Source organism: Staurois parvus, unplaced genomic scaffold (assembly GCF_062004578.1).
Source record: "Staurois parvus isolate SC_StPar_1 unplaced genomic scaffold, SC_StPar_1.0 ptg001008l, whole genome shotgun sequence".
In the NCBI taxonomy this organism is placed as follows: Eukaryota; Metazoa; Chordata; class Amphibia; order Anura; family Ranidae; genus Staurois; species Staurois parvus.
In genome coordinates this window covers 1,625,237-1,650,011 of record NW_028318804.1, presented here as the reverse complement: position 1 = coordinate 1,650,011, position 24,775 = coordinate 1,625,237, and the positions used below count along the sequence as shown (strand labels likewise).

Genomic DNA, 24,775 nt, shown 5'->3' with positions numbered 1-24,775 from the left:
TGATTTGCATGTTTATGAGGGAAGTAAGTATTTGATCCCCTATCATTCAGCGGGATTTCTGGTTACCAGGTGTCTTTCATACAGGTAACTCGTGAGAACAGGGAGAAATGCTGTTCCGGGCTCCCTCCAGTGTCGCTCACTAGAAATGACCAAACCTCTAAAAAGTCAGAGCTTTTTGAAAATTCCCGGACCCTCAGAAAGTAGAATTTCCAAACCTGCATTAAAGTCAATAGAAATACAAAGAAGACTAAAAAAAAATAAAAATAAAAAGTAAAAAAGTGTATTCAAGAGCAAACAGTACCAAATACTAAGGAATTGTCCTGGGAGCCTGGACCTGGTGAGATGATGGAACCAAGAAATAATTGGAACTTTACAAAAATTCTACTGGGGAAATGAAGGGGGGCATTTACACACGCACAACCCCCCCCCAAAAAAAAAAAAAAAAAAACAGGAATATGAAGGACAGATATTTACTGTAATTTTCCCTTCCTGATGAGCTACATGCAGGGGTGGACTGACAACTCATGGGGCCCATGGGCAATAGGGGATCATGGGGCCCCTGTGTCCTTGCCCAAACTTAAAAAAGCCTATTAAGAAGGTACCAGGGGCATCTCATGTGGCCCCCAACTGACCCCGGGCCCTCGGGCAGTGCCCAAGTTTCCAAATGGTCAGTCCGCCCCTGGCTACATGTCAGCAGAGATGGAGGGGACAGGGCTTATACCCAGCTGTGCTGACATAGAGCCCAACAAATGTTATTAGGCCATTTTCTCTCCAGCTCAAATGTTCTTTATACAGAATAGAATGACTCTGGAAAATGCAGCATTAAGGCCACTAGATGGAGCTGAAGATCATAGGAAATAAGTATTTCTGCAGAAACCCCCCCCATGTAATCAGTGTTCATAGATCTGGTCTGTGTGCATGTGCATGCTCTCCTTTATATACACAATTTTTTTTTTTATTACACACACATTAAGAACAGTCAAAGTTTATCCAGTTTTTACACCGGCAGCAGTGTACTGCTTCGCTCCCAGAATCCTTCACTCCATATAGATCGATAGTCTCTATACAGAGGGCGCTTTGGCAGACCCAGCAAGAAAACATTTTATCCATACAGCACTGCTCATGTTCAGCCCATTGAGGTTCTCGTCGGAGAATTGGCGATTCACAATCTTCCCGGATGGCTCCGCCTCCTGTACCGAAACTGAACATCACCGTCTGGTTGGAGCACCCCAAACCCGTATCGGCTGCGGTCAAAGTCCAGAATCCCTTCTGCTGGGTTCTTCAGCTCAAATTCAAAATTCAGGATTAGAAGCCAGACAAAGCTGGAGGAGGAGAAGGGGGCGGGGGGTTAATCATTGTACCATTTCAACAGCATGTATAGCGGCATAGAATAGCAATCTGTCCAATGAAATTGCATGAATATGGTGCTGGTTCCCTTCGGTTGTCTTCCAGGGGGTGAAGACTCGGATCAATGCTATGTTGTTCAATGAACAGATGTCTAGCATTCTTCATGATTCTCATCTGAGATTCCTTAAGGTTTGGGAACCTTGAATACGTTATTCCTTGCCATCCCTGCCTCCTACTAGTTATGGTCTCCTATAGTCGCTGCCTATGCTAGTCCCACATCCGTGATCCCTCTAATTTCCCTTCTTTCATGTTTTCTTTCAGATTCCCTTTTGTTTTATTTTCTATTTCTTCTTTTCTAACCTTTTTTCCTCTTCTCTTTTTTTTCCGATATTATGTTGGATTACTGCTGCTATTTGGTTCGGCTTTTTGCTGTCCCTTCCTGATGTCATTGGACATTTCATTATTTGACTAATACAAGTCAGCAGAATGTCTCTGTTTATGTGTTGGTGTTCTGTTCTGCCCCTGCGAGGACGTATTTTGAGCTTGGTTATATTCTTAAAAACAAAACTTTCTTACTAAAAATATTGAAAGAGAATATGGTGCTGGTTCAAACTAAATTTTCATCATTTTAAAAGAAAAGAGAAAATACCACATTTGTCTACTGAATGGTACTAAGCATTCTAGGAATTTCCTATGATACTTGGCGCCATCTAGCGGTCAAATGTGGCATCTTCCATTTTAAAAATCAATGAAAAACCATTTGACCAGCTCAGGGCAGAACCTAATAACATTTGTAAAGATCGGCTAAGTTTACCCCACACATAGGGAAGTGGAGGTCAATCGATGGTTGGAAGATACAATGTTTACATTATTGATCAGATCTCTGTTTCCACCATGTAATTTCAAATTTGATTGATTGAAAACACATTCGAGTTCATGCTGCCAATCAATGCAAAGCAATCAATCATTTTTTGCCCTTGCTGATGACTCAGTTTAATCAAATCTGATCGAATAATGAGTCTAGGTCAATCAGGAGAAAAGTTATGAGACTGAATGGATTGCTTACACTTATCAAAACTTTGTTGGACAACCTAAAGTTCACCCCACATGTGACAATCTGATTGTACAATCTGCTTTACCCCAGGTTCACACCTAATGCAGGCCATAGACGGGTCGAAAATCGGCCGATTTTCGCACTGTTAGTGGGTTAATGGTCAGCTGTTTTTCGGGGTTTTGGCACTCTTTTTATCGGTAAAGTTGGAAAAAAAATTAAAAATCGGTTGATTTTGACGATCTTCCCGGCAATGATGGGCAAATTGGCAGATCGAAGAAGGAAGGAGGAAGAAGTTGCAACAATGTATCCATTTGTATCCGAATAAAACCATCTGTATCCAAAATGGATACAAATGGATACATTGTTGCAACCGCAATACTTTTTCATGTCAAATATAATAGCGGAGCTCTCTGCAAGGGACAGAATAATTAAATGCCGGCCGTAGACGAGACGAAAATTGGACGATTTTTTTTACAATTGGTGATAACGTCGGACTATTGAATGACCGATTTTTATTCTTTTTTTAAAAACAGCCAGTTTTCGACCCATCTATGGCCTGCATAAGTGTTTTCTGCAGCGTTTTGCAGAAACGCAGTACAGTCCATTCAACATGATTTCCTATGGGACATGTTCACATCTGAGCGTTTCACCCGCTGCGTTTTTTGGAAAGGGTCAGGGACTTTTTTGAACGTAATAAGTTGCATTTTTTGGTTCTATAGACTTCAATGGAAACACTGCAGAAATGCATGTAGTGCGTTTTTGCTGCGTTTTAAATCTGCCTAGCAACAAAAAAAATTAAAAAGACAAAAAAAAAAAAAACGCATCAAAAATGCAAGTGGAAAACACAATGCAGAAACGGCTCAATCGCAACCTACATAGGTGTGAACCTAACCTTAGGGCTCATATACACTGCAGCTGATAAACTGACGTTTAGGAGCTTTTCTGCGTTTTTTTTTTCCCCAGCAGCCCCTGAACTCTCCCTAATGTTTTCCTATGTGTCTATGTACACATCGTCATTTACAGGCAGTTGAGTTTACAGTCGTTTTTTTGAATGCACCAAACTTGCGTTCAGGAGTAGGTTTTACTGGCATTTCAAACGCCAAACATTTGTAAACACTTAACCGCGTTTATAAGCGTTTTTTAACTGTTTCATATCCAGATGCTGTCCAGAGCCTTTCTACTTTCTTGTCTGCAACCGAAACGCATTGGAACTGCAAGCACTGATGTAAACTATGACGCTGACAACCATATAACCTACTTTCTGTGTATTTTGGATGCCGAAAAAAAAAAAGCAACTGAAAAATGCATGTAGTATGAACTGGCTCTAAAAGAAAAATTGTACAAGAAAATTGTCTACTGTATGGCCAGATAGACCCAAATGGAGAGACTGTAGAGTGTATGACCAGCTTTACAGGCAGCTTGTCCTGTGACAGAACACACAAACGGTCAGGGTATCCCCACACCATGGACAGAATTGAATAGTAGAGCCTCTTCATTTTAGCCCACGCACTGGAACGCAAAACAGGAATGCGTTATAGGAACACGCTGCCCAATGAGGTTGTTCACATCTGCGTTCAGAAAAATGAGATATGACCTGTGTATTTTCATGCTCTGTGCGGTCTATGGAAATCCATGGCTACACATGTATAGTGCAGTTTCATGTGTTTTTCCACAACAATGTCATTGCAGGAAACCAAAAAAAAAGCACAACCCATGAAAAACACTCAGAGCATGAAAATACATCCTCAAAGCATGATGAAGATGCATGTCAGAGATGATCCTGGCCTAAGGCAACTTAAGACCCATCTCCCTACTGCCATTTACCTCAACTCCTAGAATGCTTAGTCTACAATCGCCTGAGCTCCTCCCTCACTGACAACAACATTCTTGACCCTTTACAGTCTGGCTTTCGCTCACTACACTCCACTGAAACTACCCTACTAAAACTCACTAATGATCTACTAACTGCTAAAACCAATGGCCACTACTCCGTACTCATCCCAGCCTATGGCCGCTGCTCCGTACTCATCTCAACCCATGGCCGCTGCTCCGTACTCATCCCAACCCATGGCCGCTGCTCCGTACTCATCCCAACCCATGGCCGCTGCTCCGTACTCATCCCAACCCATGGCCGCTGCTCCGTACTCATCCCAACCCATGGCCGCTGCTCCGTACTCATCCCAACCCATGGCCACTGCTCCGTACTCATCCCAACCCATGGCCACTGCTCCGTACTCATCCCAACCCATGGCCACTGCTCCGTACTCATCCCAACCCATGGCCACTGCTCCGTACTCATCCCAACCCATGGCCACTGCTCCGTACTCATCCCAACCCATGGCCACTGCTCCGTACTCATCCCAACCCATGGCCACTGCTCCGTACTCATCCCAACCCATGGCCACTGCTCCGTACTCATCCCAACCCATGGCCACTACTCTGTACTCTTACTACTTGACCTCTCTGGAGCTTTTGATTCGGTTGACCATCCCCTCCTCCTCAAAAAACTCCGCTCTCTCCTGGTTCTCCTCCTACCTATCGCAGCGTTCCTTCTGCATTACCTATAACTCTGCCTCCTCCTCTTCACTCCCTCTTTTTGTAGGGATCCCTCAAGGTTCTGTCCTTGGACCCCTTCTCTTCTCTATCTACACCTCCTCCGTTGGTCACTTGATAAACTCCCATGGCTTTAAGTACCAGCTCTATGCTGATGATACACAAATCTATCTTTCTACCCCTCACCTCACCCCTTCAGTCTCCTCTCGCATCACTAACCTACTAAGTGACATATGGATGTCACTCCACTTCCTCAAACTCAATCTTTCCACAACTGAGCTCTTAGTATTCCCCCCAGCCCGTGCTCCCCCCCCCCCCCAACTTCTTCATCAAGATCAGTAATACAGCCATCAGGCCCTCCCCTCATGCCAGGGTACAAGGTGTAATCCTGGACTCCCATCTGTCCTTTCACCCCCAAATCCAATCGCTGTCCAAATCTTGTAGACTTCACCTCCGCAACATCTCCAAGATACGACCGTTCCTGACCTCGGAAACCACTAAGCAACTTATTCACTCCCTTGTTATCTCTCGCCTTGACTATTGTAACTCCCTCTTCATTGGCCGACCTCATCACAGGCTATCCCCTCTTCAGTCTATCATGAATGCTGCTGCCAGACTCATCCACCTTACTAACTGTTCTGTATCTGCCATCCCTCTCTGCCAATCTCTCCACTGGCCTCCACTCAGTGTCCTCCACCCCTCTCTGCCAATCTCTCCACTGGCTTCCACTCAATGTCCTCCACCTCTCTCTGCCAATCCCTCCATTGGCCTCCAGCCAGTGTCCTCCACCCCTCTCTGCCAACCCCTCCACTGGCCTCCAGTCAGTGTCCTCCACCCCTCTCTGCCAATCCCTCCACTGGCCTCTAGTCAGTGTCCTCCACCCCTCTCTGCCAATCCCTCCACTGGCCTCCACTCAGTGTCCTCCACCCCTCTCTGCCAATCCCTCCACTGGCCTCTACTCAGTGTCCTCCACCCCTCTCTGCCAATCTCTCCACTGGCCTCCACTCAGTGTCCTCCACCCCTCTCTGCCAATCTCTCCACTGTCTTCCCATTGCCCAATGGATAAAATTCAAAACATTGACAATAACATATAAAGCCATTTATAACTCTGCCCCAAATTACATCACCGATCTTGTCTCCAAATATCAACCAAACTGTCCTCTCCGCTCCTCGCACGACCTCCTACTCTCTAGCTCCCTTGTCTCCTTCTCCCATGCTCGTCTCCAATACTTTTCCAGAGCTTCCCCCATCCTCTGGACTTCTCTACCCCAATTTATCAGACTATCGTCTACTCTGCTCACTTTTAGGCGATCTCTGAAAACCTATCTCTTCAGGGAAGCCTATCCTGCTGTCAGCTAATAATGGAATCTTCTATTCCTCCTACCAGTCCTTCCCCCACAGTTACTACCTTTTGTACCACTAGCCCCTCCCTCCTAGATTGTAAGCTACCAGGATCAGGCCCTCCTAACCCTCTTGTATTGAACTGTATGGTTGCTGTATTGTCTCCCTTTATATTGTAAAGCGCTGAGCAAACTGTTGGCGCTATATAAATCCTATATAATAATAAGGCGATTTTCCTTCTGCCTGTACCTGTACAGCTTTAAGTGATTTTGTCCTGGCCCCCATGGCTCTGTTTATTATGATGTGAATTTTTTTGTGACAACCCCACATTGGACAAGGACATTTTTTTACCCCATCTGAAAAGTAGTATTTGGACAGGCCAGGGGTTCTGCATCCTCCTAGAGCAGAAAGAGAACTCCTCCTAAAAGATTTAGCATGTGCTTGGCTGGACACTGATAGAAGTCACAGGACTGCTATATACTGCTGATGAGAAAAGGTAATTAGCAGTTTATATTTACTAGAATAATCACATGTCCATGTTGTGTGTACTGTGGGAGACCAGATATAGTGAACGCGGGGTTCGGGAGGAGCTGATATAGTGAACGCGGGGTCCGGGCGGAGCCGATATAGTGAACGCGGGGTCCGGGCGGAGCCGATATAGTGAACGCGGGGTCCGGGCGGAGCCGATATAGTGAACGTGGGGTCCTGGGTTTAGTAACACTTTAAGCTTAGAAAATAAAACCTGGAAGCCGATTGGTTTCTATGCAGAGCTGCACCAGATTTAGCACTTTCCAGTTTTAGTAAATCAACCCCATTGCCACTTTGATAGTCAAATCTTGCGTTAACGTCTTACAGTTTAATGCTGGTGATGGCATGAAATCGCCCCATGCAGACGTTGGCGCCGGCTCCCCATGGCATGGTAAAATGCTTCACCCTTCGGCCCTTCTTGTAGAATTCTCTCTTCTCTGTGCCGTCTGCATTGAGGAAACGGTTGTAGCGGAAGACCTACAAGGCAGAAGATGGGTCAGCTCCCAGGCAGAGTAATGGAGAGGACATCTTTGTCATAAGATGGAAATGGTGACCTGTAAGGTGTCCTTGGCTGATGTTTTATACTCTATGTGGAAAATCGAAAAAGGTAATGAAATAAGGGCAGAGTGTTTCCTCTCCACAATGTGGGTCAACACAAAGGGCGTTGCACAATACGAAGGAGCCCCCACCCGGTGTGCTGAGTCTACGAATGATGAGACAAATATAGAAAGCTCAGCTGGTTTATTGGGTCCCTCAGGTGGTGTATCATCTATAAATAACTCCACTCGGCAGGCGGTGCGACCCCCGGCGGCCTGGCGCACCTATTTTCCAGATGTTCTATTTTCTGCACGCTCACCATTGTCTTCGGGTGGAACTAGTTTGTGTTAATAATTGATGGAGCCGATTGGAGAATTCACTATGTACTTGAAAAACGGGACAGTTGGCGTGATGGATGGGGAGGAAAACATGTATGATAATAGAGATATTGCTCAGTATTGTATCACAAATCTGATGAATTTGTACAATGAGATGAACACGGGAAAGAAGATTAGGACCATTGTTTTATGTGGAGCCCCTGATGAAATGGCTTCAACCCAAAATGGCGCCCACATTGTGGATCACTACACATTGCTTTGATTGAGCTGAACACACAGGAAAAATCATGTTGGTGTCAAATAGCTCCGTAGCGCTTCACTAATTGAGGCATACAGCTGTTTATGAACCATATAGATAAGCTCTGTGTTTTGGGAATTAGAATGGTGGAAGGAGGATGAAGGACAAGTTTAGGGGGGGTGGAAGAGGGAGAAGTGGAGGGAGGTGGAGGAGGCGGAATGGTAGATGGAGGAGGAAGAAGGGGAGGAAGGACAGGTGGAAGAGGTGGGAAAAAGAAATAAAAAAAAAAGGAAGAACAGGTGGAGGAGGAACAAGGACAGATGGAGAAGAAATAGGAAGGACAGATGGGAGGCAGAAGGGCATATGGAGGGAGGTGGAGAAAGAAGGGAGAACGACAGGTGGAAGGAGGAAGGGTATTAGAAGGAGGAGGAATGACAGGAGATGGGAAGGACAAGTAGAAGAGAGAGCAAGAGGGAAAGTCAAGTGGAAGAAAGAAGAGAATAGGACGGGATTGGAGCGGGTAAAGGGTGGGAAGGAGAGGAAAGGTAGGTGGATCGAGTAAGGGGAAGACAGATGGGAGGAGAAAGTGGATAGGATGGGGGAGCACAAGTGGAGGGAAGAGGGGGAGAGGAAGAAGAGGAAAGTACAGGTAAAATGAGGATGGGAAGGAGGGGGAAGGACAAGTGAGAGGGGTGACATGTAAACGATGGGAAGGTGAAGGAAAGGCGGGTGGAAGGAAGAAGGGGATAGGATGGGGTTGGGCAGGGGTTCTTCCTAAAAAAAAAAAAAAAACCCAAGTGGAGGGAAGAGGGAAATGAGAAAATGAAAGAAAGGAGAGGTGGAAGATAGTGGGGAGAGGGGGGAGAACAGAAACGGAAGGACAGGGAAGGACAAACGGACAGAAGAATGGAAGACAGACAAACCTGAGGCTCTGGGTGTATCTCTTGATCCATCTGAGGACTGACATAGGGGAAAAGGCACAGTCTGTCTCCCCTCCTTAGCAGGTACTCTGTGCCGTCCACCAGCCTTAGCGGCAGATCAGTCAGCACCTCTCTGGTGATAAAGGGGGCGGCAGTGAGACGGAGACTTTCCTCCAACACGCTGTCTGCACAATAGACAATACAGGTTAGGTTATCAACTTTACACTGGAGTATATCCAACATTGTGTGGGGTGTCAGGTGTACCCAGCATTTAACGGGGTGCATGGGAGGATTGACCATTTGGAAACTCGGGCACTGCCCGAGGGCCCGGGGTCAGTAGGGGGCCCCATGAGATGCCCCTGGTACCTTTTTCATAGGCTTTTTTCAGTTTGGGCAAGGACACCGGGGCCCCATGATCCCCTATTGCCCAGGGGCCCCATGAGTTGTCACTTTGCCCCTGCTCCCCCCCTCCCCCCCATCATTCCTCACAGCATAAATTTACCTACAGAACAAATCTTTAACGACCCCTTCAGCCCTGACCATGCTCTGCTTGGAATAACATGCTAGCACTGCGCCATGATCCCCTATTGCCCGGGGGCCCCATGAGTTGTCAGTCCGCCCCTGATGGGGTGTCAGGTGTACCTATGAGGTGTGGGGTGCAACTGATAACATGAAAAACGAGAGGTGCACCAGCTCCTCTCACTCTGGGGAGCATCACTCTTCACTGGTCCCTGATTGTCTCTCATTGGTCTCCTTGGTCCCTCTTGCAATGAACTCACTGAATATTGTTGCACTCTCCAGCTCACTTTGGCCGATCTCCTCTAATCCCTTCACTTTCTGCAGCATCATCTTCAGTTCACCTTCAATGGCTGCCATCGCCTCAGGATGCTTCAACAGGAACAACAGAAGCCAGAAGGCCGCTGGACCCGCATTGCCCTGAAAATAAAGACCAGGAGAGAATGAACAGCTTCACATTATTCTGTGTAGGATTGAATTTGAAATGACCCTTTTCTGGTCGAAGGACAGTCAACCATTGTGGCATAAGGTCATGGAAAGGGGTAGGAGTGCCATTGTGGAATGTCCTCCAATCTAGGTAACTTATCCTGCCATCAGTTATCTCAGCAGTTGTTCAGCAGGGGTACCAACTACACTGTCTGCCATCTACAATGTTTAAGCATGCCACCATTTTACTGACCGGCTTGTGCGGTATCTACTGGTGACTGAGATATGGGGCCACCAAGTGGGAGAAAACCAACAGTTTCATTATTAATAACATTGGGAAAATCCAGTGGGAACTGCTATTGGATGTGACACTACACTAACTGTATCAGCTAATTAGATTTCACAAACCACTCACTATAACCACCCAATAAAATGACAGAACCCCTCCCCATGTTCATATCTGTGCTGCTACCTGGAAGTGGACATTGAAGGAGAGATATTGGGGTAATACCTCTGGAATGGACTGGTTCTCTTTGGTGGTTGGTAGGGTTGGACATTGGTATTTCGGTACGGGAAGTAGTGTTGCCCCCTCACCTGTGTTGCCCACAGTTGCAGTAGCATGGCACGACTCTGCATGTCCCTGGGTACTTTCAGTTCTTCCAAGTGGTGCTGGTAGGCCTCCAGCCAGCTGCTCCGATTGGCTCTCCTCCGCAGGGTGTTGGCATCCAGCAGTTGCCATAGGTTCTCCTTCAGTAGAGCCGCCTCCTTCTTCTCCGCTGGGGAGGACACAGAGCGGACATTACATAAAAAACAGAAGACTGGCCTTAGATAATGACCCCCCTATGGGTTAGAACAGTGGGGAATTTGCCAAATCTTTCCTCCATGTAGTGACAGTTAAAAGCTCCAATATAAATTAGAACTCCAACAACGATAATAATGTATATAACAACGAATAATGTGCTATCGCCTCAAAACAACCAACATTGATAAAAAGTTCATGCCTGGTTGCAAAAGGATTTAGAAAATTGATGAGGTCAGCAAATTTGTGTGAAGTAATGCTGCCCCCATTAAGGGATTCTATCATTAATCCAGTGATATCAGTTAGTGACAATGAGAGAGACAAGGTCGTGCGCCCTCCATGCGACTGTGCTACCGAGTTGGTGTATGGAGCAACGCTGCCCCCAGGTGTCTTATTCTGTCATTACACTGTGCTATCAGCTCATGACAGATCAGCACTGTTCACCAGCGTTAAAAAACGTTAAACCAAAACAGTATATTACAGCTTTCCTAATCTTAGATGTGATAGCTGCAATCGGTTTCTTTTTGAGGTCCTTTCCTTTATTTTCACCTGGTGATCCTGCCAGTAGGTCTGTTTCACAACAGAAAAAGCTGTCCTGCAGATGTAGCAGTTACAGGCTTGAGATAAACCATTTAGCACTGACAGGAGTGCTTACAACGATCAGTCACCCACCCCTCCTCCATTATGTAAATACTTTACTCTAAAAAGGAAAAAAAAAAACACACTGTTTGCTGTAACACTGCTTTTATAGTGTTAGCTGGAGATTTGCTTCAATTTGTTAGTGTATCCAAAATCTGCTAGTACATCTAACAATTCCCTTCCCCAGGCTGACAGTGCTGCTGTCCAAAAGGTGCCTCCTGTGCTCCTTCATATAGAGTGGGGATACTAATACAGGAGGTGTGTACCTGGCCAGATCACCAGGTAAAAAAAAAAAAAAAAAAAAAAAAAAAAAGGAGGGGAAGGATTATACTTACCTACCCCATGCAATAATGTTGCAATGTTATACAGAGTGGTCCCTTACCTGCCCGCACCCCCTTCCTCCGGGTGCTTGAATAGCAAGCAAGGTACCAGCCTTAAGCACTGATACCAGCATTCAACACAACTTTAAAGACTGTCCAGCTGCATTCGGCACTGTCCAGCTGCATTCGGCACTGTCCAGCTGCATTCGGCACTGTCCAGCTGCATTCGGCACTGTCCAGCTGCATTCGGCACTGTCCAGCTGCACTCTCAGGGTTGTTGTTGCTCTATGGATCTATAAACATGCTTTCTAGGGAAAGAAGGTTTACGGATCCATTTTTGAGTGGAGCTGGTCTGACTCCCTGCAGATCTGTTTGCGTACTAAAATTGCATTCACACCAATCCAATGGATCTGGAGAAGCTCATGAAGACCAAGGTTGAAGGTTATTCACCTACAGTGAGTGACACCGTACAGAGGTGTAAAGTGATGATGCACCTACTAGGAATTTTCCCTTACTATGAAATCTCCATTTCAGATGTGATGCCCCTACCTGCAGATAGTATGCCTCGGGCACTCTTCATCAGCAGCTGGTCAAACTTCCGGAATTCTCTGTACACGTGGAGTGAGTGTTGTAAATCCCTCCCTGGTGCTGACAGCTGTACTGACTCCGACCCAAAAAGAGTCAGATATCCGGCCCTGAAAGACAGAAAAGGTGGCAGTGAACTCCCTGTGGATAATCCGCACTTTCTGGGTTAAGAATACAAACTGGGATACATCTACTCTGATAGCAAATTGATGGCGCCAATGATCACATAATCTGATCTGCTGGTGAATGGGATAAAATGATCCAACATCTGTTCTGCTGGTAAATGGATGGGCAGATGATCCGAGGACCACTCAGCTGGTGAATTGACGGGGCGAGTGACCCAACATGAACTCTGCTCCGCTGGTTAATGGACATGATGAATGATCCTACATCCATTCTGCTGGCAAATTGATGGGGCAAATGATTCAACAATCCATTCTGCTGGTCAATTCATAGGGCAAATGATCCATCATCCGCTTTGCTGGTAAATGGATGGGCAAATGATCACCTATCTGCCTGTGAATTGACATAGAGAATGATCCAATATCTGCTCTGTTGGCAAATTGATGGGGCGAGTGGCCCAACATGAACTTTGTTGGTGAATGGACTCGGTGAATGATCCCACCTCTGCTCAGCTGGTAAATGATTTGGTGAATGGTCCAACATCCATTCCACTGGGGAACCATTGAGGAGAATGGTCAGACATCCGCTCTGCTGGTGAATTGACTTGCTGAATGATCCTACCTCTGCTCAGCTGGTAAATGATTTGGTGAATGGTCCAACATCCGTTCCACTGGGGAACCATTGAGGGGAATGGTCAGACATCCGCTCTGCTGGTGAATTGACTCAGTGAATGATCCTACCTCTGCTCAGCTGGTAAATGATTTGGTGAAGGGTCCAACATCTGTTGCACTGGGGAACCATTGAGAAGAATGGTCAGACGTCCGCTCTGCTGGTAAATTGACTCGGTGAATGATCCTACCTCTGCTCAGCTGGTAAATGATTTGGTGAAGGGTCCAACATCTGTTCCACTGGGGAACCATTGAGGGGAATGGTCAGACGTCCACTCTGCTGGTAAATTGACAAGGCGAATGATCCACCATCTATGTTGCTAGTTATTCACATCTACTCTCCTATCCTGCCTGCTGGATTATAATTTTCCAGTTTGCCCAATATTCACTTTCCATTACCTCGTTTTAGAAGGAATATATTGTAATCAGGTGTATGACCATCATTAGTGAACTATACAGAACCATTATCTCCTCTGGCCCTGTTCTAAGTAATAAATATGGTTCGGGAGGGTAGTACAGGTAATACAATACATAAATAATAGAGGTCCGTGCCATAGAAGCACACAACCCATTTATAACAGAATGAATTGGCCATGGGAATCTCCCAGAATTCCATGCTTCACTTATTCCTCCAGATTTCTCTGTTAGCACCAAGTCTCACAAGCAATTGCTTAGAGGACACATCTCTCTTCTACGGCGTCCTTCCATGTTCCTCCATGGTGAACTTTTGCAGGGACACCCTTTGGAAAGGTGATGGCGATACCTCCCTGATTCATCTACTGGTGAGAAGTCCAAACACTTAGATTGGGTCACCCAGAGGCTGAGGCCCCGCTGTACACTGCAAGATGAGCCTTGCCAAAAGGACAGGTTGGCAGAACAGCAACACTGACTGTCCTTGAAATGTGGGGGAATGAACCATGTTGACCCCAAGGGGTTCATCTGATGGGGTCCAGAGACTTGTCTGCCTTTTATAATAAAACTACAATTAATATTATATACATACACAAATACTTTTTTTTTTATTTAAGAATATAATTCGGGAAACATTCATACAATATGGGGGACCAGTAATAAATGTAAGGTCATTGGGTGGCTTAACAACACCCTTAACTAGTTCCTCAGGGGTGGGACAGCAATTTACCTCCCCACTCAGCTCACCACCTCCAGAGAGCCCCTCCCCTGTTGACATTCCTATTAGCCCTCCACATTGTGGCTTCCCATGTCCTAGTTCCAATTCAGTGGCGCCAGTTATTTCCTCTATTATGATTTAGATTATTAAAATAAACTGATTATAGGAAATACCTTAACATGACTCCATATGTGAAGTTGAAGAGGCCATCCTCCTGCCATGTTGTTGCTGACATGCTGCCGTCATTCAATATGGTGGATAGGTTTCTGAACATGGTCCTGGTTAGACTTGGCAGGTTCTGGTTCTGCAGATGTCTAGAGCAGACATTTTAATAAAAGGAAACTATGCTCGGAAATCACTTCCGCACCGCTAAATTTACAATAGAAGGCCACACTGGCCATCAGACTAAAAACCCCGCCATCTCCACAATCTATTTTTTGCTTGTTCAGTACTTACGATCGTAGCATGGCCTTTTCCACTGCGGGATCAAAATCTGGCAGAGTGACATCAAACATTCGCTCCATTAAAATCTTGGCGTATTTTCCAAAGTCCAACTTGTTACTGGACTCCCAGACTACGTGGTCATAGGAAAACGGATCCAGGAGAACGGTGACAAATCTCCCTGCCACCTGGACCTGCCGGGAATAGAGAGTGGTCAGCATCAGGTGACATGTGGAGGAATGGTGGTACTGCCACAGAATTGACTCTACACTGCAACAACTCTACATAGTCCTATCCCTCCAACCCACCCCCAGAGGAATTTGGTTTTTTGGCCCCTCTATCCTTTTTGAGAGATTTGTTTGTTTTCTCAGCTATAATCTCCGGAACCTTCTGGAAGATCTTCCTTAATCTGAGCATATTTCAGGAATGACGCTCTGCGGGTTTCTTTTCTCACAAAGGAGATTTTCCTCCTGTGAGATGTGAAGAGGATTAACAGACACAGACGAGCACAGGAGACGCGGGGGGAGGATTTCTACTAACATTTCCAGTGATCGTCCTCCAGTTCTGGGGTGATTGGAACGCGGCACCCACACTGCACCATTATATCATAACTACACAACCCCACCGCACGATCATACAACTACACCACCCCACGATCATACAACTGCACAACCCCACCGCACGATCATACAACTACACCACCCCACCGTACGATCATACAAACGTACACCACCGTACGATCACACAAGTGCACAACCCCAGCGCACGATCACACAAGTGCACAACCCCAGCGCACGATCACACAAATGCACAACCCCAGCGCACGATCACACAACTACACAACCCCACCGTACGATCATACAACTACACAACCCCACCGCACGATCATACAAGTGCACAACCCCACCGCACGATCATACAAGTGCACAACCCCACCGTACGATCATGCAACACCATACAATTGCACCACTATATCATAACTACACCATACAACCCAGCGTACAATCATACCGTAACAATCACACTGTATCATATTCATCCAAATACCATACAACCACACAGCTTCATTGTATCACACAACCCCCACCATGCAGCTACACAACCACACTGCACCATGATATCACATGGCTAGACAACCACAACATACAATTACACACAACCATACAGACACTGCACCATCATATCACACAACTACTCAATCATACGGTACAATTACTATGCACCAATATATTACACCGCAACATTATGTCACATAAATACACTGCACAATCACACTGCCTCGTTGTGTCACACAACCTCACCATACTATCATACTGCACCATATCACAACTTCATGGTTACACAACAATACCGTACAATCACACTGCTTCATTGTATCACACAGCCCCACTACTTCATTTTATTATGCAACTACACAACCAGACCATTGTACCCCACAACCAGACTATTGTACCCCACAACCAGACCATTGTACCCCACAACCAGACTATTGTACCCCACAACCAGACCATTGTACCCCACAACTACACAACTCTGCCATACTGCACCATTGTACTATACAACCACACCAACAATCACACTGCACTATTGTGTCATACAACTGCACGGCTCTATTTGACAAATCTACACAATCACTCTACTCCATTGTACTGAATAACTATCAGACACCATCATATTACACAACCACACAGTGCACTATATATCGCACTCCATTAATTCTCACAACTACACTGTAACAGATACGATAACGACACAACCTTTACTGGACAATTGTATCACACAACTATGCGGTTCAACCACACTGCATCACTACATAACGACCCAACTCAACCACACTGCATCACTACATAACTACCCCACTCAACCACACTGCATCACTACCCCACTCAACCACACTGCATCACTACATAACTACCCCACTCAACCACACTGCATCACTACATAACTACCCCACTCAACCACACTGCATCACTACATAACTACCCCACTCAACCACACTGCATCACTACATAACTACCCCACTCAACCACACTGCATCATTACATAACTGCCCCACTCAACCACACTGCATCATTACATAACTGCCCCACTCAACCACACTGCATCATTACATAACTGCCCCACTCAACCACACTGCATCATTACATAACTGCCCCACTCAACCACACTGCATCATTACATAACTGCCCCACTCATCCACACTGCACGTTGTACCGCGCAACTACACAACCCAACTCCTTCATTGTTCACCTGATAACCTCCCATGGCTTCAAGTACCATCTCTATGCCGATGACACCCAAATCTATCTCTCTACGCCACACCTCACTCCTTCAGTCTCCTCTCGCATTACTAACCTACGAAGTGACATATCAGCATGGATGTCTCACCACGTCCTTAAACTAAATCTCTCTAAAACTGAGCGGATAATATTCCCTCCCCCTCCTGCACTCCAATACAACCATCAGTCCCTCCACTCAAGCCAGGTACTAGGTGTAATCCTAGACTCTGACCTATCCTTTTGGCCCCAAATCCAATCACTGTCAAAAGCTTGTAGACTTCATCTCTGTACCATTTTAAAATTTCGCCCCTTTTTAACCCCTTGCCCTCCAGAGGATTTACCCCCATTCCTGACCAGGCCATTTTTTGCGATACTTTAACTGACAATTGCCCGGTCATGCAACGCTGCACCCAAATGAAATATATGTCCTTTTTTTCCTACAAATAGAGCTTTCTTTTGGTGGTATTTGATCAACTTTTTTTTGCGTTATAAACAAAAAAAGACCAACAATTGTGAAAGAAAAAAATTATTTTTTACTTTTTGCTATTAAATGTATTCTGCTCCATGTCTTTGCTAATAAAAAAATACCCAATATGTGTATATTAATTTGTTTACGTGAAAGTTATAGTGTCTACAAATGGCGGTATAGATACTGGAATCTTATTTTTACTAGTAAGGGCGGCGATCAGCAACTTATAGCGGACTGCGGTGGGCATTCTGACACTGGGGGGGGGGGGGGGGACTGACTTAGTGTCACTGACATCCCCAGTGACACCAATACAGTGATCAGTGCTAAAAAAAAAAAAAAAAGCACTGACACTGTATTAATAGCACTGGGCAGGAAGGGGTTAACATGAGGGACGATCAAAGGGTTAACTGTGTGCTGTTTTACTTACCACTGTAAGCGCACTGCTATGCAGAGCCATACAAAGCAGCATGCAGGAGCTGACAGGAGAGAGATCTGTGTTGTTTATACATAGGTCTCGCCCCCGTCGGTGATACTCGGCGATCGCCGGGTGCCGGTGGGGAATCACTGTCCGGGACCCGGTGATTGACAGTCGAGGCCAGGAATGGCGGCGTAGGTAGGGTGCGTGCGCCCCCTATCTGGAGCTGCAAAATCTTGTATATGTGCCCGTGGCGGCGTGGAAGCAGTTAACCAACAAAATGGCCAAGCTACTCTTTCACTCCCTTGTTATCTCTCACCTTGACTATTGTAACTCCCTCCTCATTGGCCTACCTCTCCGTAGGCTATCCCCTCTTCAGTCTATCATGAATGCTGCTGCCAGGATCATCTACCTTACCAACTGCTCAGTGTCTCCCACCCTTCTCTGCCTCCACTGGCCTCCGATTGCCCAGTGAATTAAATTCAAAAATACTAACAACAACATACAAAGCCATCCACAGCTACATCACCAATCTTGTCTCCAAGTATCACCCAAACCTTCCTCTCCGCTCCTCTCATGATCTCCTGTTCTCAAGCTCCCTTGCCACCTCCTCCTCCCATGCTCGTCTCCGGGACTTTGCCAGAGCCTCTCCCTTCCTCTGGAACTCTCTACCTCAATCTGTCCAGATATCCACTACTCTGGCTGCCTATAGGTGATCCCTGAAAACTCATCTCATCAGGGAAGCCTATCTCACCGTAGACATTTTCCTTCCTATTAGATTGTAAGCTCTTATGAGTAGGGCCCTCTTAATCCTCTTGTATTGATTGTATGGTAGCTGTACTGTCTTCCTTTATATTGTAAAGCGCTGCGCAAACTGTTGGCGCTATATAAGTCCTGTACAATGATAATTCCATACACCATTGTACATCTATACACAGCACCCTAGTGTTACACAATTACCCCACACAAGCCTGTCTGTACAATTACAATGGAGAACAATGCGACACACCCACACTGCACCTTCCGAGAACCACATGAATGCGATCACTGGAAGGAAAGTCCCTGCTCCAGCCTCCCTCCAATGAGGAGAATGCACGGTTTAGGGTGGAGTAAATGATAATCTGGAAGTCAGTTAGTGGAGAGATGAAGAAGAGATGACCCGGGGCAGCTGTGCACAGGAAGAGACATGCCGGGGATGATAGTTTCCATACTAGAATGTTAATTAAACCTTTGATAATAACACGTTAAAAAAAGAGACGCTATACTGAGACATATAAATATAGAGTCCATCACTGCTGGCCTTCCTCTAAAAATGCTGTTTGCCATGTTCATACCTTGCGCTCAATACTCAGAGCCACTGATCTGGAAAAAAAAAAAAAGCATGCAGCAAGTGAAGTACAAACGTAATCTGCCTACTTGTGAATTAGGGCTCAAGCAAAGAATCAGAATGAAAAAACTAGACGATTCAGTAGGAGCCTGGCAATGGCAGCCTGCATATTTGTCTCAGGAGAGGTTCCCGTAAATATTTTCCAAACCGAGAAATGCTATTGGTGCATCCTGGGGGCATCCCATGGCTCCGTACACCAGACCAGACATTGAACATGGCTCCGTACACCAGACATTGAACTTGGCTCCGCACACCACACTAAACAATGTACATGGCTCCGCACACCAGACCAGACATGGAGCATGGCTCCGCACACCAGACCAGACATGGAGCATGGCTCCGCACACCAGACCAGACATGGAGCATGGCTCCGCACACCAGACCAGACATTGAGCATGGCTCCGCACACCAGACCAGACATTGAGCATGGCTCCGCACACCAGACCAGACATTGAGCATGGCTCCGCACACCAGACCAGACATTGAGCATGGCTCCGCACACCAGACCAGACATTGAGCATGGCTCCGCACACCAGACCAGACATTGAGCATGGCTCCGCACACCAGACCAGACATTGAGCATGTCTCCGCACACCAGACCAGACATTGAACATGGCTCCGCACACCAGACCAGACATTGAACATGGCTCCGCACACCAGACCAGACATTGAACATGGCTCCGCACACAAGACCAGACATTGAACATGGCTCCGCACACCAGACCAGACATTGAGCATGGCTCCGCACACCAGACCAGACATTGAGCATGGCTCCGCACACCAGACTAGACACAGGGCACACTGGACACCAAGAACAGCTTCATGCAATGGACCAGACATGGCTGTACATCAAAGTTTCAGAAGAAGCCTGGCAATGGCAGCCTGCATATTTGTCTCAGGAGAGGTTCCCTTAAATATTTTTAAGGGAGAAATGCTGTTAGTGCACCCCGGAGCAGGGTTGCCAGTGGTGCAACCCCCCCCCCCCCAACCAAACCTACCCCCCTGTGGATGGTTACCACTGGCAGAGATCAGAGGAAGCTGGAAATGGACAGGTTTATGGCTTACTGTCACATGGCAGAATCCTTGTGTGTGGAATTGTCCAACCACCATTGTATGCGTGTGTGTGGCCCATTCATGTCACCCGCCCAGTCACACCAATCTGCCACATTACAGGAATGTATAGAGCAAACTAACCATCATGGGTAATGCCGTGCATCACCACCCATAATCCTCTGTGCCTGAACCCCCTATGGACAAAGTGTATGGTGCAGAAAGGACACTTACCGTGAACACATCTCCATGTTTGGCTTTCATGCGTGTCAAGAAGGCGGCTGCGTCTCTCCCGAATTCCAGCGCGTGACCCAACCACGGGATGAATCCACGGTCCAGTGGGGGCTCATTCTTCCTTCTGCAAGAGACACAAAACCACTTTCAGGATCCGCAGGTTCATTCTTACGTAGAACCAGAGGCAGACTGACAACTCATGGGGCCCCCGGGCAATAGGAGATCATGGGGCCCCTGTGTCCTTGCCCAAACTAAAAAAAGCCTATGAAAAAGGTACCAGGGGCATCTCATGGAGCCCCCTACTGACCCCGGGCCCTTGGGCAGTGCCGAGTTTCCAAATGGTCAGTCCACCCCTGCGTAGAACATATAAGAGTGGAAATCCTCTGTAGGTAAATACAAGACACCCTCCCCAAATAGACAATTTTTTGTTTTCTTTCATAAGAGGAATTTCCAGTTGGCACATTAAAAATCCCCACATTCCGAACTTCCAAAACCACCAACATCTGTTAAATGCCAATACAATTTTTTTTTATCTATACAATAAAATACAATTTAAAAAAAAAAACCCATCCAGTTGAATCACCAAATCTGTTTTATAATACAAATCTCTTAAATTTTATTGGTTCAGTTTGTTTTGCATACAGATTACTTCTTCAGGATCCACTGGCTTGTGCGGTCTTAAGATATGGTGACTAACAATCTAAATGAAGGCCTCCAGTTCTCAGGACTGATAAGATACAAGACCTAAATAAGGTACTACAACATGACTCATGCCAAAATATCAATTAAAAATCTTCTTTAGGCTTGCATAAAAAGGTTAATATATTAACCTTTTAATTAATAAATGATACTGGGCAGGGAAACCCAGAAAGTATTTTGAGCCCACCACCCAAGGTAGATGGTGGCACAGTGGCTTAGTGGTTAGCACTTCTGCCTTGCAGTAATTGGGTGATGGGTTCGATTCCCAACCATGGTGCCTCCTGCATGGAGTTTGCATGCTCTCTCTGTGCCTGTGTTGGTTTCCTCCCACATTCCAAAGACATGCTGGTAGGTTAATTGGCTCCTGTCTAAATTGTCCTAGTTTTATCCCTGGCCATGCGGGATCTCCTGCATGGTGGGGGTTGGGGAAAGACCTGGCAACCTACCCTGTATAATAATTGCTAAGAGAATTCATGGAAGAAGTCGCTTGCAAGTGATGGTCCATGCAATCACCAAGGGTCGGATACAACCGAATGGATAGATAGAGACCCAATGTAGAAGGAAGGCAACCCCGCAAGGTTAGGGTTCCTAAGAAGCGATCCTCTATCTTACTGTATACAATTGGTGTCCTTGCTCCCTGATATACCCACTGCAACTTCCACAAAAAAAAAAAAAAGGGGGAGGGCGGTACCTAATACCACACACTTGTCTAATACTCACCCAATAATAGTCATCTAGTAGTAATGGGAACAATACTCACCAAATACAACACACTTGTCTGATACCCAATAATAGACATCTAGTAGTAGTGAGTGAACAATACTCACCTAATACCACATACTTGTCTAATACTCACCCAATAATAGTCATCTAGTAGTAATGGGAATAATACTCACCTAATACTACACACTTGTCTAATACCCAATAATAGTCATCTAGTAGTAATGGGAATAATAATCACCTAATACCACACACTTGTCTAATACTCACCCAATAATAGTCATCTAGTAGTAGTGAGTGAACAATACTCACCTAATACCACACACTTGTCTAATACTCACCCAATAATAGTCATCTAGTAGTAATGGGAACAATACTCACCTAATACTACACACTTGTCTAATACTCACCCAATAATAGTCATCTAGTAGTAATGGGAACAATGCTCACCTAATACCACACACTTGTCTAATACTCACCCAATAATAGTCATCTAGTAGTAATGGGAACAATGCTCACCTAATACCACACACTTGTCTAATACTCACCCAATAATAGTCATCTAGTAGTAATGGGAACAATACTCACCTAATACTACACACTTGTCTAATACTCACCCAATAATAGTCATCTAGTAGTAATGGGAACACTACTCACCTAATACAACACACTTGTCTAATACTCACCCAATAAAACCTGAAATAAAATCACCTAACACTGACCCAGTACTAATCAAAATATTACCCATCCTATAATACTCATCTGATACTCAGCCAATGACACCCAAATCATTTCATTCACCTAATGAGTCTAAGGCTGGCCATACACTGTACAATTTTCTGTCCTATTTCCTTTAGATTTACCTTCCACTATGTAGTACAAGGTCCGGCCTAATTGGATACAACTGGAAGTGTTGTTTAGGTTTGACCTCCTATTATATGGTTTTTGGTAAATCTAAAGCAAAAATCTCAAGAAAATTGTATAATGTATGGCCAGCCCTTGCTGACCCTCACCTCCTATTACTCTGCTCACTGTACTCTCCTGGGGGCCTCAGACCGGTGATTTGTACAACGTGTCTTGGTGTCTTGTGTACTCGGGAGGTTGTTCTGCCCGACAAACATCAATAGGATATCTGTGGGGTTCCCGTAATCTCCATGATACAACCCGAGTATAAGAGGTAGGAGAGCCTCAACTGTACAAGACATGGACACCTACCTGCACAACGTCCCACCAGGTGAGTTATCCATACTTTTTGTATACAGTCCCTCTAGGCAAGTTATCTTCACTCTATATACACAGTCCTTTTAGGTAAGTTATCCACAGTCCTCCACACACACACAGTCCCTCCAGGTATGTCATCCACACAGTCCCTCCAGGTATGTCATCCACACACACAGTCCCTCCAGGTACGTCATCCACACACACAGTCCCTCCAGGTATGTCATCCACACACACAGTCCCTCCAGGTACATTATCTGCAGTCACCTTTTCCTAAATTATCTGTACTCTTCACACCGTCCCTTCAGGCAAGTTATCCACAGTTTCCACTTACTGTCCTTTTTGATATGTTATCCACTCTCTTTGCATACAGTTTCTCTTGGTAAGCTATCTTCTCCTTTTTGACATAACACTTACCTGCACATAGTCCATCCCGGTAAGTTATCCACAATCCCCACACACAACCCCATGCAATCCCCTGCAGAGCCACCTCAGGTAAGTGATCAGCACTCACCTGCACAGAGCCACCTCAGGTAAGTGATCAGCACTCACCTGCACAGAGCCACCTCAGGTAAAGGATCAGCACTCACCTGCACAGAGCCACCTCAGGTAAAGGATCAGCACTCACCTGCACAGAGCCACCTCAGGTAAAGGATCAGCACTCACCTGCACAGAGCCACCTCAGGTAAGTGATCAGCACTCACCTGCACAGAGCCACCTCAGGTAGGTGATCAGCACTCACCTTCACACTGCCACCCCAGGTAGGTGATCAGCACTCACCTGCACACTGCCACCCCAGGTAGGTGATCAGCACTCACCTGCACACTGCCACCCCAGGTAGGTGATCAGCACTCACCTGCACACTGCCACCCCAGGTAGGTGATCAGCACTCACCTGCACATTGCCACCCCAGGTAGGTGATCAGCACTCACCAGCACAGAGCCACCTCAGGTAGGTGATCAGCACTCACCAGCACAGAGCCACCTCAGGTAGGTGATCAGCACTCGTCTGCACAGAGCCACCCCAGGTAGGTGATCAGCACTCGCCTGCACAGAGCCACCCCAGGTAGGTGATCAGCACTCGCCTGCACAGAGCTACCCCATGTAGGTGATCAGCACTCACCTGCACACTGCCACCTCAGGTAGATGATCAGCACTCACCAGCACAGAGCCACCTCAGGTAGGTGATCAGCACTCACCAGCACAGAGCCACCTCAGGTAGGTGATCAGCACTCACCAGCACACTGCCACCTCAGGTAGGTGATCAGCACTCACCAGCACAGAGCCACCTCAGGTAGGTGATCAGCACTCACCAGCACAGAGCCACCTCAGGTAGGTGATCAGCACTCTCCTGCACACTGCCACCTCAGGTAGGTGATCAGCACTCACCTGTTCCTCTGCAGGAAGGCAGCCCAGACGAGCACAGTGAGGAGGATAGAGACAAGGATCACTACACTCATTGTTCCCGGAGGAGGCAGATCTGGAAGTGGAGTCAGCAAACTCTCATCTTCTGTATATATAGGAGGGGGGCGGGGATTCCACATTCCATGAACACTGCCAGGATTTGGGGGGTAATTATCATACCGGATTAATAGAGCACCAACAGTTTGCTCAGCGCTTTACAATATAATTGGAGACAGTACAGTGACAATACAGTTCAATACAAGAGGGTTAGGAGTTTCATTCTCTCCATCTTTATCTGAACATGGGAGCAGCTGAACACTCCACCCCAATCATGAGCAGGAGACTAATGCAGGCCATAGACGGCTCGAAAAAAAAACAAAAAATCAGTCGTTTGATCGG

The 24,775-nt window shown here is 46.2% G+C and overlaps 1 protein-coding gene across 1 annotated transcript; it reads right to left on the bottom strand.

Moving 5' to 3' along the window:
* Positions 1 to 264: 264 nt before the first annotated feature.
* PTGIS (prostaglandin I2 synthase) lies at positions 265 to 24,447 on the bottom strand. The gene is made up of 10 exons (XM_089657548.1): positions 24,362 to 24,447; positions 20,337 to 20,460; positions 14,518 to 14,696; positions 14,235 to 14,375; positions 12,106 to 12,251; positions 10,393 to 10,574; positions 9,636 to 9,792; positions 8,860 to 9,041; positions 7,149 to 7,300; positions 265 to 1,322 (listed from the first exon to the last, which is right to left on the bottom strand). The coding sequence occupies exons 1-10, from the start codon at positions 24,430 to 24,432 to the stop codon at positions 1,163 to 1,165; spliced, it is 1,494 nt and encodes a 497-aa protein (XP_089513674.1). The 5' UTR covers positions 24,433 to 24,447; the 3' UTR covers positions 265 to 1,162.
* Between the last annotated feature and the right edge of the window lie 328 nt (positions 24,448 to 24,775).

Excerpts from the sequence above, each read along its gene's own strand:
- PTGIS (XM_089657548.1), bottom strand. The coding sequence starts at position 24,432 with ATGAGTGTAGTGATCCTTGTCTCTATCCTCCTCACTGTGCTCGTCTGG. Across the intron at positions 14,376-14,517 it reads GAAAAGGCCATGCTACGATC|ACATCTGCAGAACCAGAACC; the intron begins GTAAGTACTGAA and ends TGTCTGCTCTAG. Across the intron at positions 12,252-14,234 it reads ACATATGGAGTCATGTTAAG|GGCCGGATATCTGACTCTTT; the intron begins GTATTTCCTATA and ends TCTGTCTTTCAG.